General features: G+C 36.8%; 1 protein-coding gene across 2 annotated transcripts in view; it reads right to left on the bottom strand.

Moving 5' to 3' along the window:
- Positions 1-15,034, bottom strand: part of TBCD (tubulin folding cofactor D) — a 130,532-nt gene that overhangs the window by 48,015 nt on the left and 67,483 nt on the right. For both annotated transcript variants that reach the window (XM_075770711.1, XM_075770713.1), the window contains exons 17-22: positions 11,931-11,960; positions 8,410-8,495; positions 4,474-4,554; positions 3,627-3,700; positions 2,562-2,679; positions 1,157-1,217 (exon numbers count right to left, since the gene is read on the bottom strand). In XM_075770711.1, coding sequence (XP_075626826.1) covers positions 1,157-1,217; positions 2,562-2,679; positions 3,627-3,700; positions 4,474-4,554; positions 8,410-8,495; positions 11,931-11,960 — 450 coding nt within the window. The remainder of the gene's footprint in view (positions 1-1,156; positions 1,218-2,561; positions 2,680-3,626; positions 3,701-4,473; positions 4,555-8,409; positions 8,496-11,930; positions 11,961-15,034) is intronic.

Below are 15,034 nucleotides of genomic sequence, written 5' to 3'. Positions count from 1 at the left end.
AACTTAAACAAAAGTTCAAATGTGACTGAAAAATATTCTCTCATTGTAACCATTACAATAGGTCATCTTCAAAGCTCAGAGATTACCAAATTTCTGTGTAGTAAAACCCCAAAAAACCAGATTTAAAAAAAAAAAAAAAAGGAGTTTACACTGACTCTGCAGATTAATTACAAAAACAGATGACAGCAGAAACTGGAAAGTATCGTAAAAAATTAAGGCCACTGTCACAGTACAGTTATTGCTGATCAAGCTTTCAGGTATTTCAACATGAGAAAGTTAAACAAGGACAAAGATGCTTTTTCAACCTGTAGCAGCAGCTTTCACCTATGCACAGAATTAAGCAAGCACCTATGTACTTTGAGGCATAGTGGGTAAATGGGAAGGATCAACAGCTTCAGCACATCAGAACTGGGACTAAAGGTACTAGAGATACTGCAGAAAATGAGTAGGAGCCTGAATGCTGAAGTACTGTCTGTTCCATAAGGTGAAGAAATAGGAGCCAAAAGAAGAAAACAACACGGGATGACTTAAAATTAAAGGGACAAGTTAGGGAAAATTATCTCCATAGAAGCATTTTAAATTGCTCTGAGCAGGACAAGACTTCATTTGTCATAAGTAGAGATAAAGACAATGCATCAGTTAAAATATAGAATATGACTTCCAAGGTCTATAAACAGGTAAATTATGGATGCAAGGATTTAGCAATGAAATGAAAAAAGAATACAAAGGACAGAGAATGGACTCACTAGCAGATCTCTCTTGAGCATGTTCACATTAAGGCAAAGCCATAGATCTATCTGCAAGGCCAGTCAGTAGGTACAGAAAGGGAGAAGAAACAGAAGGGGACAGAAAACCAAAGGAAAACAAAACCCCACGCAGCAGTTCAGAGGTGTAACTGACAGCACCACAGAAAGTGCCAAAGCCAAGAAGCTGGTAGAACAGAAAGGGGCCAAACCCAAAATCGTACTGGAATAAGAAAAATGGCCGAGGACATCTAGCTATAAGTCTGGAGTGTGTGTCCAAATTCCTATTTTGAAATTGTTTACTTTTGGCAAGGGGAAGAGGAAGGTGGAGAAGAGTTGTCTTAATTGTGAATGCTTGTTTAAAAATAATACAACATACCAGGTTAAAAGATACATTTATATTTGCTACAAACCTCTTGATGGATTTGCTTCAGTCCCTCCAATGATTTTTCATTGAAATAGTATGTTATAGATCTGGAAAGGTATACAACATTTTTAAGACTGGTTTCCGAATCATGCTATAAATAATTTTTCATACATGACTTTACTGTACTTTCAAACAGAAAAACAATCATTTGATTTCCAAATTATACTCAACAGAAATATGCAATATTTAATTTGAAATAGTTCAGCAGAGTAACATAAGCTCTTTCCTTATCACGTAGCAAACTCATTCTTAAAGGACTATAAAAAATTAGTGTCACTTACTAATAACATTACAATCAGTAATACACCAATAACCCTTCTCAGCTCAGCTGTATTTTTGGACTCCACCACTTCTGTGATTTGTCCATCATTTTCAAGTATTTCCTACTACTAAAAATGCTCTGCATCTTTATCTTTTCAATTTACTTGAAAATGGAACTCCTAAGATTAACACAAATTCTTTTGATACACGCTGCTGGCAAATAGAATTCCTATTTGCCAATAATTAAAGCCATAAAAATCAGTGTACACTTTAAATATCTATCATTTGAACTCATCTCAGTATATTTAGCTAGTACAAACAATGACAACATTAAATTTGTTAGATGTCACCCCTCTTGATATCTTTATATGACTGCATCAGAATGTTCTCAGAAGTAAAATAAAAAAGGTTAATCAGAGAGTAATTATCCAACTTTTAGAACAAAAATGACCCAGACCAGAAAGTCTGTTTTTTAAAATGTATTTCTTCAATATACTTGTATCTATGACTCCTGCAGAACTGTATTTAATTCTCAATGAAGTTTGCACTCTGGAGTCTTATTTTCCACTGCCTTGCTCATCCCAATTTAAGTCACTTCCACAGCTGCTCATCCCAATTTAAGTCATGCTAGTATAAAATTCTACTGCTAACATAAATTCCAAATTCAAGTTTTTGCAATAAAGATTTTCAACCATTTATTACATGTGATTCTTGTGAAAGAAAGAAAAGGTAAATGACTCATTTCTTTCATTGCAACATTAAAGCAAAGACATCTCCAAATAATTTTAATTATTCTGCTACATCATCTATATGTACACACACACATACACCCATATATATATCTCAGCATGCTTATGAGGAAAGTGGGTTTAATCTATATTTAAATAATAACTCTGAACTTCCCAAGTAAGACAGCAAATGATCTGACTTTCCTGATGATGAATTTAGACTCAAGTTTATAACATCACTGAACAAAATGTGAAGGCTTGGCATGGCTGATCAAAACAAACAACAATTCAATGGAAAAAGAAGTTCAGTAAGATGGAGATTTCCATAATTATACCCAGGAAGCTTTCAATAGACCAGACATGAAAGGAAAATTTATAGTCAAGATAGTCTTGCATTTATACCTATTATTCTCTTCTGCTAGTTTACACAGTGCATGGGTGATCTCAGCACAGGCAAGAATTGCCCCATGGCGTGTGTGCAGATCTGTGCCCACTGATAAAGGTAGAAGTCTTGGCAAAACTGAAAGAGATGAAATAATTTATTTTTTTTAAACAAAACATAGTGACACATAGATCACAGTTCTAAATGTAATCATGTCTGCCTAGAAATAACATGGGAAAACCATTTCTGGAAAGTCAGGCCAATATATCCTGACTACTATATGAAAATCAAGTTTTAAAAATATAAGTATATTATTATATATAAATTCTGACAAAGCATACCAAACCACACCAAGAAATTTTGTACTCACAACTGCCTCCCTGTTTGGAGTAAATAAAATAACATACTTGCTATTAGGCATTGGGCTGGCTGAGCGGGAAAGGAAATGAGGCTTGTACATCCATGGAATTTTACTTCCATGTTAACTGCCGCCTTCCTAGTCCACTACAGGGAGCCCAGGTAAGATCTGCAACTGCAGGTTCACCTGGGTGGCAGCTGCTGTCTTTCAGCTGTATTAAAAAGCAGCTAGTACATCCTCAGAATCATGAGTGGGCCAAGCAAAGGATCCTAAGGAACATTTCATTACACACACAACAGTCAAAAAGGAATTCTTCTGAAGATGTCAGATTGGACAAGACAAAACAAAACAGATTCCCCCACCCTGTACAACATCAAAGCTGTATCAACGAAGCAAAAGCTAGGAATTTGAGGGCTAGCTGCCTGAATTGTTGCAACAGAACTACACCCATTTATTCATCTTGGAACTGGTAGGGTCCAGTGTAGCCAGATAACTAAAGTCCAGTCCCCAGATAAAAAAAAGATCTAAGAGTATTTTATAATTTTTTAAGAAAATCTGGAATCGGAATCTAGTGAAGCCATTAGTGTCACTACATTGTGTGAAGTTGCAGGGGAAAACTTAATTTTTATTAAGTCATGGTGCATGTTTAAATCTTCTTAATACATTTTTGCTACATAAGCTAGAACACTCGATACGGCATGCTATGCAGAATTTATTTGTTACCTACCCACATTTGCCATGTATTCAGGAGCCCGTGGTGTAAGGTTATGCAGAGCTTTGGTTGAAAGTTCTCGAATAACACTGAAGACGTAAAAAAGCATTTTTGGATTTTTTTGGGTTAGCAATTTAGTAGAAGTAATGTATTAAAAAAAAAAAAAAAAAAAAGTCAGGAACAGACTTCTGTCCCTGACCAAAATAAAGACCTCGGCAATATTAAAAATTGCAGTATTGTCTGTCCATCCTATGCTTCCTCCCCTCAAAGAAAGCCAACAAACCAAAACAGTGGACCAAACAGACAGCCTACAGCTAGCTTTTAGCTAGATGAATAGAACTTATTGCTGAAAGAGACAAGGAAAAACAGAAGTGTGGATGGTAGAACCTGAGGGCTCATTCTATGCATTGGCAGGGACACTACAGTAAACTGTTATTATTTCTCATGATGCAAACTATTATCAGCACTGATATAATCTCATTTGTGTTATATGTACACATTTTAATCTTCATGAATGCTGAATATGACTAAGCACCATCTCTATGCATGAAATCTACTTTAATTATGATAATTGTATGGTGATAGTGTTTAGCCATCACATACACTATATTCCATATAAATGTGTTTTATTAATCTATTAACAGATTGAGGTCATGGCAAAAAGACAAAATTCATAAACATGCTTTAAGTGACAATATGCTAGGGAGGTATAGATGGCATCAGCTACTAGTTGTCCAGTTTCCTTCAGTCAAATGCTACTGCAAACTTTAGTGTAAGTAAAATTTACAAAAATAATCTAGGAAAGCATGACATGCAGAACAGTCAATTCCTGAATATTAATAATTAAACTTTATGAACTTACCTATCCCAGTGGTTAATCTTCATGTTAACTAAATGATCAATCATTGGCTGTGTATACTCAGGAAAACCAGCAATATACACACTGAAAGAGAAATGTTCATATAGAGAAGTACAGAATCAATATCTGTGTGCATTTGAACACGAGCTACTCCAAAGATTTAAATCCTCTAGTTTTAAAGCGACCAAAAAAAATTCATCCCTTCTCCTAAATGAGATGCAGCTGAATGAAATAATACAACAGGAAATACTTTACTGAAAAAAATAACTTTTTTAAAACTCTCAGAGTCTTCATAAAAGCTACTATACATACAAAAAGCTTGACAGTAACAAAAAGCAAAAATAAACATTCAATTCCCATTGTTACATTCTAGAAAATCTAGACGTATATTAACTTACAATATTATTTCAGAATAATGTATTAATGATGTAATCTACAGTACACAGTAAAATTAAGTTATAGACATGTGCTACATCTTCATAAATACAATGGTCCAAAATTCAATATGGGTTTGCAATTTGTCCTTTTTAAAAATCAAACATACACAAAAAGTCAATTCTGACAAAAAATGTTAAAGCTGCGAAGTCAGAACCTAGGATGTAAGGGAACACCAGAATCCATTTCCTAGGCAGCCTGCACAACTACCTAACTTGACAGCCACACTTGCTTTCCAGTCTTCAGAAGCATCAACTATTGAAAGCTAAGGTCAACAGAAGTTAAGTGAAATGATTTTACAGTACATCTGATGTATGTTAAATAATCTTGGAAAGCTAATCAATCAGTAGAATGTGTTTGTGTCAAAACGGCACACACAAAGGGACGGAATTAGGACACATGCATTACCTTAATTTCACCTTTTCCTATCTTTTGAGTGATTAACTTTGCAACCATAATAGTGTTCCATTCATACATGCGTGTGTAATTGGAAGCAAAACAAAGACAAAACCCAAATACTGATGCATGTTACCATACTGATATCTACGTGATTCATCAGAAGAGAAGGAATCCTTAAATCCACAGCACAGACCTCAGCCACTTGAGCCAATACAGAATAAAGTACTATCTACCACTGCTATAAGCCCTAGAGGGGGATTAGACAGTTGGTTTAACTGGTTGTTGATGCCAGCAGAGAAATGATAAAATTCATTACTCTTCGGTTCCTTTCCCTGTTATTATGCCGTAACAGACACACTTCCCCTGCCATATTTGAGTTCTCTCTTCTTTGTAGTTGCTTTTTGGGTCCTAGTTTTAGTACTCACCATTCTTGCCAGCCATTTTAAGCTGAACTTCCCAGCTCATCAAAGTTGATCTCATGGGCCATGTCTGTAGCCCAATCCCACTTTCAGTTTTAGTTTGTAACTATCTTTAACTACAGTCCTCATCTTTTGTACCCTACTGAGTATTTAATGCAAGTAGCCTTGGATACAAGCCTAGCTTTCCTGATAACGTTGCTGGTAAGATTTTTGTGTCCCACTCTACTTAGATTAAGAAGCTTCTTCCTTAACTCTGCTTTTACCAAGCCCGGAACTCCTGGAATCATGTAATCTCTTCACTCTCAGTTCATACCAAATGGGTTTCCTCTACCTTCCATCCTTGGAAATAGATTATGATATTTGAGCTGAATCCTCCAAAGGACATCAGTAAGAAGTTTCAGAGGTGCACCCAGTGTGTAAAACTTGCATAAAAATACTTAGATTTGAAAGGACATAAGCAACGATTTATATACACACATATATAATATATATTAAAATATAAATATATATGATACTGCCTCTTTTTTTAAAGGCATCATTTATTAACCAAACCCAAATTCAGCTGTAGAAACCGACAAATTTTTTTCGAGCTTTTATTGCTCAAAGAAATCTAGTAGTCCCAACCTTCATGCCTGCACAGCTTCCTTTCACATAGTGGCATCATGCTGGCACACAGAGTGTCCCAGGATTGCTTCATCTGGTTGGGGGAAGGACAGCTGAAGATTCTAGATCTGGAATATGAACCTCAAGCAGCTTTTTGCAGCTACATAGACAATTACACCACCCTAAGGCACACTGATCAGAAAGGTCCTTTCTTCCTACCACATCATAATGATACATGTTTTCTCTGCAGACAAATACACGTTTCTGTACTTTTCCATTCATGTTACTCTGACAAAAATAAGGAAATAATTAAGTATTGATCCAAATAATTACACCCTGCTTGAAGAGCAAAGTGGTGAAGATTTTTAGAAGTAATATAACGAATGAGATGACAAATGCTTTACAAAGAAGAGCTTGATAACACTGAACATGTTCTCAAGGAATCATGCTACTAACTGCGTAAGATTATTTATAAAGAATTTACAAATTTATTCATTCTGTGGCACAACTTAAAGAAAGGCACAAGAGTGGAAGACAGAAATCAACAGCAAGAATATTTTCACTTAAGTAACACTGCTACAAAAACCTCTTATAGAAGTTACATTCCTACGAAAATCACAATGAAAGGAGTAATAAATAAGCATTTGAAAAAAACCCATATAATAAATTAACAATTCAAGTCTCAAAAAGGAGAATATAATTCATCTCCAAGCCAAAATTATAAAAGAGAAAATAAAAACTGCTTTGTCAATTTTGAGTATTTTCAATTGTCTACTAGTACAAAGAGTCAGAGTTTCAAAAAATCACACTGACGCTCTGCGGATCCAGAGCAGCATCGAACACCAAGCCGCTGCATTTCCCCATGCCAGCTCAGTAGGCGGGAGCTCTGGGGAAGAGAGGCTCTGGGGTGAGTGTAGGAGGAGGGTGTGGACCCCAGAAGGAATGACAGTAGGTAAAAGGTGAAGAAATACAGACCGAAATGATTATGCACAGAAGGGACAATATGGAGGTGGACAGATTAATAAAAAAAATAAATAGTTGAGGAGCGGATAGAGGGCTCCAGTGCAAATCATCTTAAAAACCTGCTTATTGAAAGTCACAAAGCTGACAACAGAGCACAAACCATCATATACCTGTTTGCTATTTCTGTTCCTCAAGAATATCATCTCTTCAAGCTTTTCTAACCTGTTGGCTTCTGAGCAACATGCAACTCCATAGGGCAATTTATCTGACCTATCTTAAAATGGTCTGAATCACCTTCTGTAGGTGCCTGTCTCTGCATCGGCTCTGGAGAGAGGCTAGACACCTAGGCTAGACTGTCTGTCTTAGACAACTAAAGCTAGAACCCAGCCCTCCGTCTTTTTCATCTTCTCATGAGGAAGTGCAATCTTACGTTCATTTTAGTCATCCTGTGCACCCAGCTTGCCTCTGAATTCCCCTGACTTCAGCTTTATTGTATTTTCAGATAGCTGAAAATACAGACCAGGACGCAGTATTCCAAGACAAGCCACTGATTTATAACAGCACCACACCAGTTTTGGTACTTCCCATTATGTTCTTTGCACACTCCATACTGCAGTGATCGGTTTGTTTTTTCAAACTGCTGCATACTGTGGTTAGATTTTCACTGAGCTACCTATGAAAAATATAAACACTCAACTTAAAGGTCTATGCACAGACCACAAATTCAACAACTTCTGCAAAGTATTTTTTAAAATGGGTATTAGTTTATTTATTTTACCCACATCAGAGTCTATCTGCCATCACAACCGCCTCTCCTTTTACTACAACTCTTGAAAATTCCCCTAGTCTTCTATAATCTTGACCAGCTTAGACAGTTTTGTGACACCCGCAAATATTGCCTCTTGGCTGCTTCCTCCTCATAGACAAGGAAATCATGGTCACATTTTCACCATGTCTTACGCATAATAAGCAGTTTGATGCAGTAATACGAAAAATTAAATTTTAATTTATTCAAAAGCAACTATAATAAACATAATGTTCAGTAAGGTGAAACAATCAAATATTTCATTATGTAAAAGAGGTCCCTCATGTTTAGGAAAACTAATGCTTGGAAACTTACCTTATAGTCAGGTAACAGTTAACTCTGTTACCAACAGCAAAATAATCAGCTGCAGTTAGAATGTCTATGCCATGTGGAAAAGTGCCCTACAAACATCATAGGGAAGAGGGGAAAAAAATTATTTAAAAATGTAGAATACTTTCCAAATAGGCAACATTATTGAAAAAAAAATCTCCTACTACTGTCCAAGCACTGCAAAAGTACAATTTAATTTCTAATTTATAGTAAATTCACTTGTACTGAAGATATAAAGGATACTGGATATATAAACAGCCAAATATCTAGCTTCACTTATGAGTCAATGATAAACAAAGTAAATACCAGCAGGTAATAAACCATGCAATAGCTATCTTAACACCTTTAAGTCATATCCAAATATATATTTGGTGAATGCATGACTATGTACGTACACAAAAAATGATTTCTCTAAAAGAAGGTTGAGATAAATGCAAACATGTTTTCAGGTTATGTGAAAGAACAAGTACCTGCTGCGAGTTTTATGAAGTATAAAATTAGAGATTTAGGCACCAAGAAATGCATCACACTACACGGGAGTTCAATTATTCCTATTTCTTTCTATTTACATGTATATTTTATGATTTATTTATTAATGAACTAAAATATTGGGGCTAGTTTGTTTTTAGAAAGAACACTGGTTCCCAGCAAAGCCTGAAACATTGAATCCTACAGAAGTATCACACTTCTGACATCACTGCTCAAAGTATTCTGGTTTTACAAGATCAATTGTCTTTTTAAATATGCAATTGCCACCTAAAAATTTGCCTTTTTATACAAGCAATACAAGTCAGATATTCAGAATTTTGACTGGCTATGACTGATTTAATATACCATTACGCAGCAAGGCTGTGTTTTGGAATGGAGGAGCCAGCATAGCCTCCACAAGCCATAATTAAGTACGAATGGAAAAGAGCCAACTGAAAGACACTATGCTCACTTACAAAAGGGACAATCATATGATATTTAAGCAATAAGGCTATGTGGAAGTACAGGTTCTGGATATATACAGTTTGTTTGTTTACAGCTCACTCATCCCTTCCACATTAGGATATAGCCATGCAAAAATAGTAGAAAATATCTCTAGATCTAAGCCTGAATAATTAAAGAAGTATATACTGCAAGCAGTGGGAAGCTGTCAGCTGCTGCAGAGGTCTTATTCTGGGAAGCATAATGCCAACAGTCCAAAAAAACAAGGCCTGGGATCTGACTGAACCAGGAAGGAGAAACAGAATATTTATGGCTTATCCAAGAGACTACCTGCAAGCCCTAATAACTCGAAGGTGAAATGAATGCATTCTCCAAAAGTCTAATGAAACACTGATTAGGGAGAAAAATGTACACATGATAAATACCTCACTATGATTTATAGCCAAACAACGAGACATACAATGAAATATGTAAGAATGCATACTGTACATAAGGAAAATCACAGCTAAACAATTTCAATTCTAGCTGCTAGTTGGACCTTGCTATTTATTACTTGCCCGTACGTGTGCCAATTTGATGCCATCTCACCGAAGGTCATGGTGCCACAGTGCATGTCAGTGAGACAGCAAAATTCCTGACATCAAGTTCATGAGTACAGAGGTCATGGCCGACAGGAGAGATGGACTTCAGAGGAAAAGCTAAGAGTTTCTATTCTGTCAGAACACTTAAAACTTACTTCTCCAATATAAAAGTTTGCCTTAGAAGTATGTGCATTTCACATGACTTATGCTTAAAAAAAATTCTTCAAATCTTTCAAAGTTTTCATTTACACGAAGTGCAAGTGACAGTGGCTTCTTTTTCTGAGGCCATAAAAGTGAGCTCTCAGATTCAGGACATGTTCAATCGCAAAGGTGAAGCAGGTAGCAACCAGGAATCGAGGGCCACTTTTTCCTCCATCTATTAATACCAGCTTTGTTACATGAGATGGAGAAGAGGTTTTAGCTCCTTCCTATTTAGAGAAAGAGTGTCTCTTCAGCACATTACATCCAGGGAAAGAACTACAGAAGGTGTATCCACTGATTAAGTAACCATTTTCCTAGGCAGTAAGGAATGGTTCTGGAAGTATAACAACTGAACTTCTACAGGAACCAAGGGGAAACTGGTAGTGTTCTTCATGCCATGAACTTACTATTTCACTGCAAACTCCTCCTTAACATGCCGACATATAAGATAAAAATTGTGTGTTCTACCAACACTGACAAATTTGAATCATGGGTCAAAGCACAGTCAGTAAGGAATCTTTCTGGTTGTAAACTAATGTAGACTGTACTCCTCTGATTAAGAAACAAAAAAACTCCACATAATTTTTGCTACATGGAAGCAATTCTAAACCTGTAGCACTCAGGAGCCTTATCTCACCTGGAAGTGAAGTCACAGTAAGGTGTTGACTTCATTCAGCACCTCACGAAGTGGAATCAGGCTGAGGTGCTGTGTGATGACTAACCTCTCCAGGACCGTAACTACAGACCCAGGGAAGAATCACGCTGGCTTCTACTTATCACAGACCTAGTTGGGTCAGGTCACCAAAAATACCTACCCTCTTCCTCCTAGTCTTCTTGCATTCTTTCTCTGCTCTTAACCTAATTCTATCTAGAAATACACACACCAGTTATGGACACATTGCTTAATACCCATAATTCTAAAGGAATAATATCCTGGCTCATAACACAGATCTTCAGGAACGATATCGGGGAAAGCTAGACAGCATTTTAACAAGGATTCCTTAAAGAATGGCTTATTGATAACAAAATTTGCTTTCACCATGTTCACATGCCCCACTCTGCCACAAGAATTCACTAACTGAACCCCCCCACCTTTTTTTTTTCCTTCTAAGTTGTATATTCTCATATAAGATGTGAAACCAGGAAACTTTGAAATCCAAGCTCTTACCCTATTTGCTTCTTCTCCAAGGTTGCAAATCAAATTTGGCTGAGCATTTTAACTACTTAAATGTTGCTACATTATTTAGGAACCTACTGCAGTAATTTTACAAAGCACTTGGGTATCTCCAAAAGTAACAGATTTCTCAAAATCTCTAGATGGTAGCATTGTGGTACAACAAGCAAACCCAAATACTGAGTTGAAGACTCTTAAGCCTAGTTCATTGTTGCATCACCAACCACAGCAAAGATTGCGCAGCACACTTCAGCTGTTATGTTAAAAACTAGAAAGTCGATGAAATAAAAAAATAACCAAAAAATTGCACGTTTCCTGCTTTAGAGCACTAGAGTTTGCAAGGTGTATAATGGCCATGATACAAGCTGATTTTGCTTGTCAGAATGACTGAAAATCACCAGAAAGCTCAGCTTCTTCCAAAACAAGAGTACAAAAATAAAACTCGCATCTCAGAAAAATATTTCACAAGAGCTTGTTTGCTGATAAAGAAAATAATTATTTTGTGACATCCTCTACTCAATTTTTCCAAAGCCACAGCGTCTAATTTTGATTTTAGGCACTACACGTTTACAGTAACCTCCAAGGCACTAATGAATGAAGATTCATGAAAGTTACCATACCTGTCTCCCAACATTCTCCTGGAAGGCAGCCTAAGGAACAGAGAACAAACATACCCAAACGAGTCAGGTTTGCTTTTTGATAAATACCAGATGATGAATTCAAAACACACAACAATATAAATGACCCATGGCTTTTCTTTTTTAAATAAAGTAAGCTTTGTCAGTAGAACAAGCCCACAGGGCTTTTTTGTTTCTGCGTCTCTATGTTCTGGTGTTCCTAAAGCTGTATGTTGCATGACAGCAGTTTAAGAATGCAAGTTTATTAAACTAGTCACACCCACAAGAGTGCTTTTGAGTAGTGACACAAGGCTTCGCACTGGAATTGAAAGTCAATACCTGTAGACAACAGACATTGAGACAGCTCACTTTTATCTAACAACTTCAACATGATTTGCTAATAGTAAGCAAAGTTTGATTCTTTGTCAATGAAAACTTCAGACAAAACATATTGAGAATGCAATACTTATTTGAAAGATACACATCTGAAAGCATGCTGAAACACTGGAATGATAAAACCTGAAGACAAAATTCATGTATGTTTCTTGTGTTTTTCATTACATAAACTCAAAATCTTGCAATATGCAATGAATACAACCATAAAGTTAATCTCTCTAGTTGTTTGGTATACAGAATAAAACTTACTTAACTACCTGCTCCTTACTTGAATTTTCTCCCTCTCTCAAAAACCCCCAATTTTTTGTTCCTTAACAGGGTATACAATCTCAAGTACTAATAAAAACTTCTGTAAATTTTAACTCTTTTCAGAGAGGAGAGATCATCATTATCTGGACACTTTTCTTAGGAAAAGTCACTCTACAAAGACAGATCTCCTGCAATGGGCAGCAATTGTCACCTGACAACTGATATTTAACATAGAGAGGGAAGTCCCAATCTTTACTGAAAATGCCTCAAAAATTGTGACAGACAGAGCTTCTGTATTTTTTACAGAAATACAGTATGCATGTGGTAATCCACCTGTAAAAACAAGAGCTTAAGTTAGCTCGCTGAGGTATCGTACTCTGCATAAGGAGCAAGCTCTCCCAGAACGCAGGTGAAGCAAGCCCTAATGAAGCCGGAGTCTCCTGGTGCACGTCTGAGGTTATGTCTGTTCAGGAGAATGACTGCAGTTCCTCTAGACTTGCCCAGGCTAGTTCAGCTCCTGCCCGCAGTATATCCATTGCAGGACACGTAGCACAGGCTGACTCTAAAGCGCTTTCCCACCGCCTCGGCGGGTTTTGGAGCCCACCTTCGCCCGCTTGCAGTTGCAGCCATGCTGCCGGCGGTGGCCCCAAGCTAACCAGTTCAGGATTGCCTCAGGCAGAACTGCATGGGCTATCCTCCGCAGTGGCAGCAGCGTAGATACGCCCTTGGGCAACGCATAAAGCTGCCTTTCAGAACAGGAACAGGAGCTGTAGCAATGCCCTACGCTTGTTCATTACTGTGTGCTGTAACCCAGCCTCTGACATGGGGGTTTGCCACTCCTGACCTCTCTGCCAACACACCCCCCCAGCCACGATTTGCCAGGACATCGTTTCATGTCAGCCTGCATCATTCATTTCTTTTTACATCCATGTTAGCTTTTGATCCCCTTTGATGCTATTGAGGCCCTTTTATTCGGCATAGGGAGGTTTCAGCAAGGATGATGCTCTCAACTATCATATCCAAGGGATTTAATAATTTAATCACTGCGCTAGTTTCTTTTAACGATGTACTGCTCAGACAAGTGTCTTACTGATACAAATCTGTAAAGTTTTTGGTTGGTTTTTTTTTCTTTTTTAAATCAGAAACTTCGATATCCAAACAACGTAAGCCTGGTCTCAAACTAGTGGAAGTTTTATTCTACTTACAATATATCTGCAGGCCCAGACTGAAATACACTGTGGCAAAATCGTTGGAAAAAGATGTAGAAGGGCCTATGGAAAATGTTGCAGCAAAACAGCTATTGTACATAAAGATTTCCCACGGTCTGTTCACTCAATGTGGGAATTTTAAAATTTCACCGCTGTGGAAGTGTCATTATTCCATTTTCTAACTTAGAAAAACCATCATGAAGATCTAAGAAATAGTCCAGCAGCATGGCAAAAGTACTTAGCATTCATCTGATGTATTTGAAGCTTCTAATTTACATGTTAATTTACACTTAATTGATTAGTTTATCTATAAAAACCCATACAACTAACCACTGCTTACAAGGATAGAGATTAGTATTGCCTTACTGTAAATATAGTTGTCGATTATTTCAATTGAATAGCCTTGGAGAAAAATAATCAATTTGGTTTAGATTCTCACACTTGTGTTATGAATTTACAATTCACAAAAATATGAAGAGAAATATGGTAACTAGGAAATCCCTATATAAGCAGCTCAGTAGCTAGCAATTTTTCCAGTTGGAGACTAAATCTGTAATTTGTTTCACAGCTGGTTGTTTAGGTTGAGGGAGGTTCATATGCGTCACCATCAACCTCTCTCAGCTTCAGCATTCTTGTTGTGTGTTTTAATAAAAAAGCTAAAAGGTGCCTCTTCTGCAAGTAAGTTTTCAGCCAATTGTGGGGAAATTTAAAATTAAAATCAAGATATTCGAACGAAACCAGAAAAAGCCTCAAAGGAATGCAAAAACAGAACGCTAGAGTGTTTATTATAAAGTTATGTTTGGAAAATGTCACCACTGAATTAGGAAGGCTTGGTGGACAACACACATTCCAACTGTGTCAGCTTAAACACATTACTGTGCTAGGAAAATAGCATCTAATCCAAATTTTAGCAACAAAAATGTGATATGGTAAATTACTTTTCCTGAGTGTGAAGGATTACATTCACAGAAAAAGTTACAAGGAAAACCATCCCCACAGTATTGCTGTGTTAAAGCTTTGTGAGAGAAAGTAAAATAGAAGGATGAAAATAATTAAACATATTGTTCATCCAGGTGAAAAAGCAATTTTCTAGAGCTCATTTAATGTTCACAGAATTCCCTTCTTGTTCCTTTAGCACTTTTTTTATTGTTTCAAATCAGAGTTTTGTTCATAATACTAAGGAGACTGTCAATACCTGAAAATGTTACTATTTCAATCATACTTTCAAACAATAGCAAATTCCTAAAAGATGCC

Source organism: Balearica regulorum, chromosome 18, assembly GCF_011004875.1.
Source record: "Balearica regulorum gibbericeps isolate bBalReg1 chromosome 18, bBalReg1.pri, whole genome shotgun sequence".
Taxonomy (NCBI): Eukaryota; Metazoa; Chordata; class Aves; order Gruiformes; family Gruidae; genus Balearica; species Balearica regulorum.
Note: the sequence above shows the minus strand (reverse complement) of the source record. Positions and strands in the feature narration are given on the sequence as shown.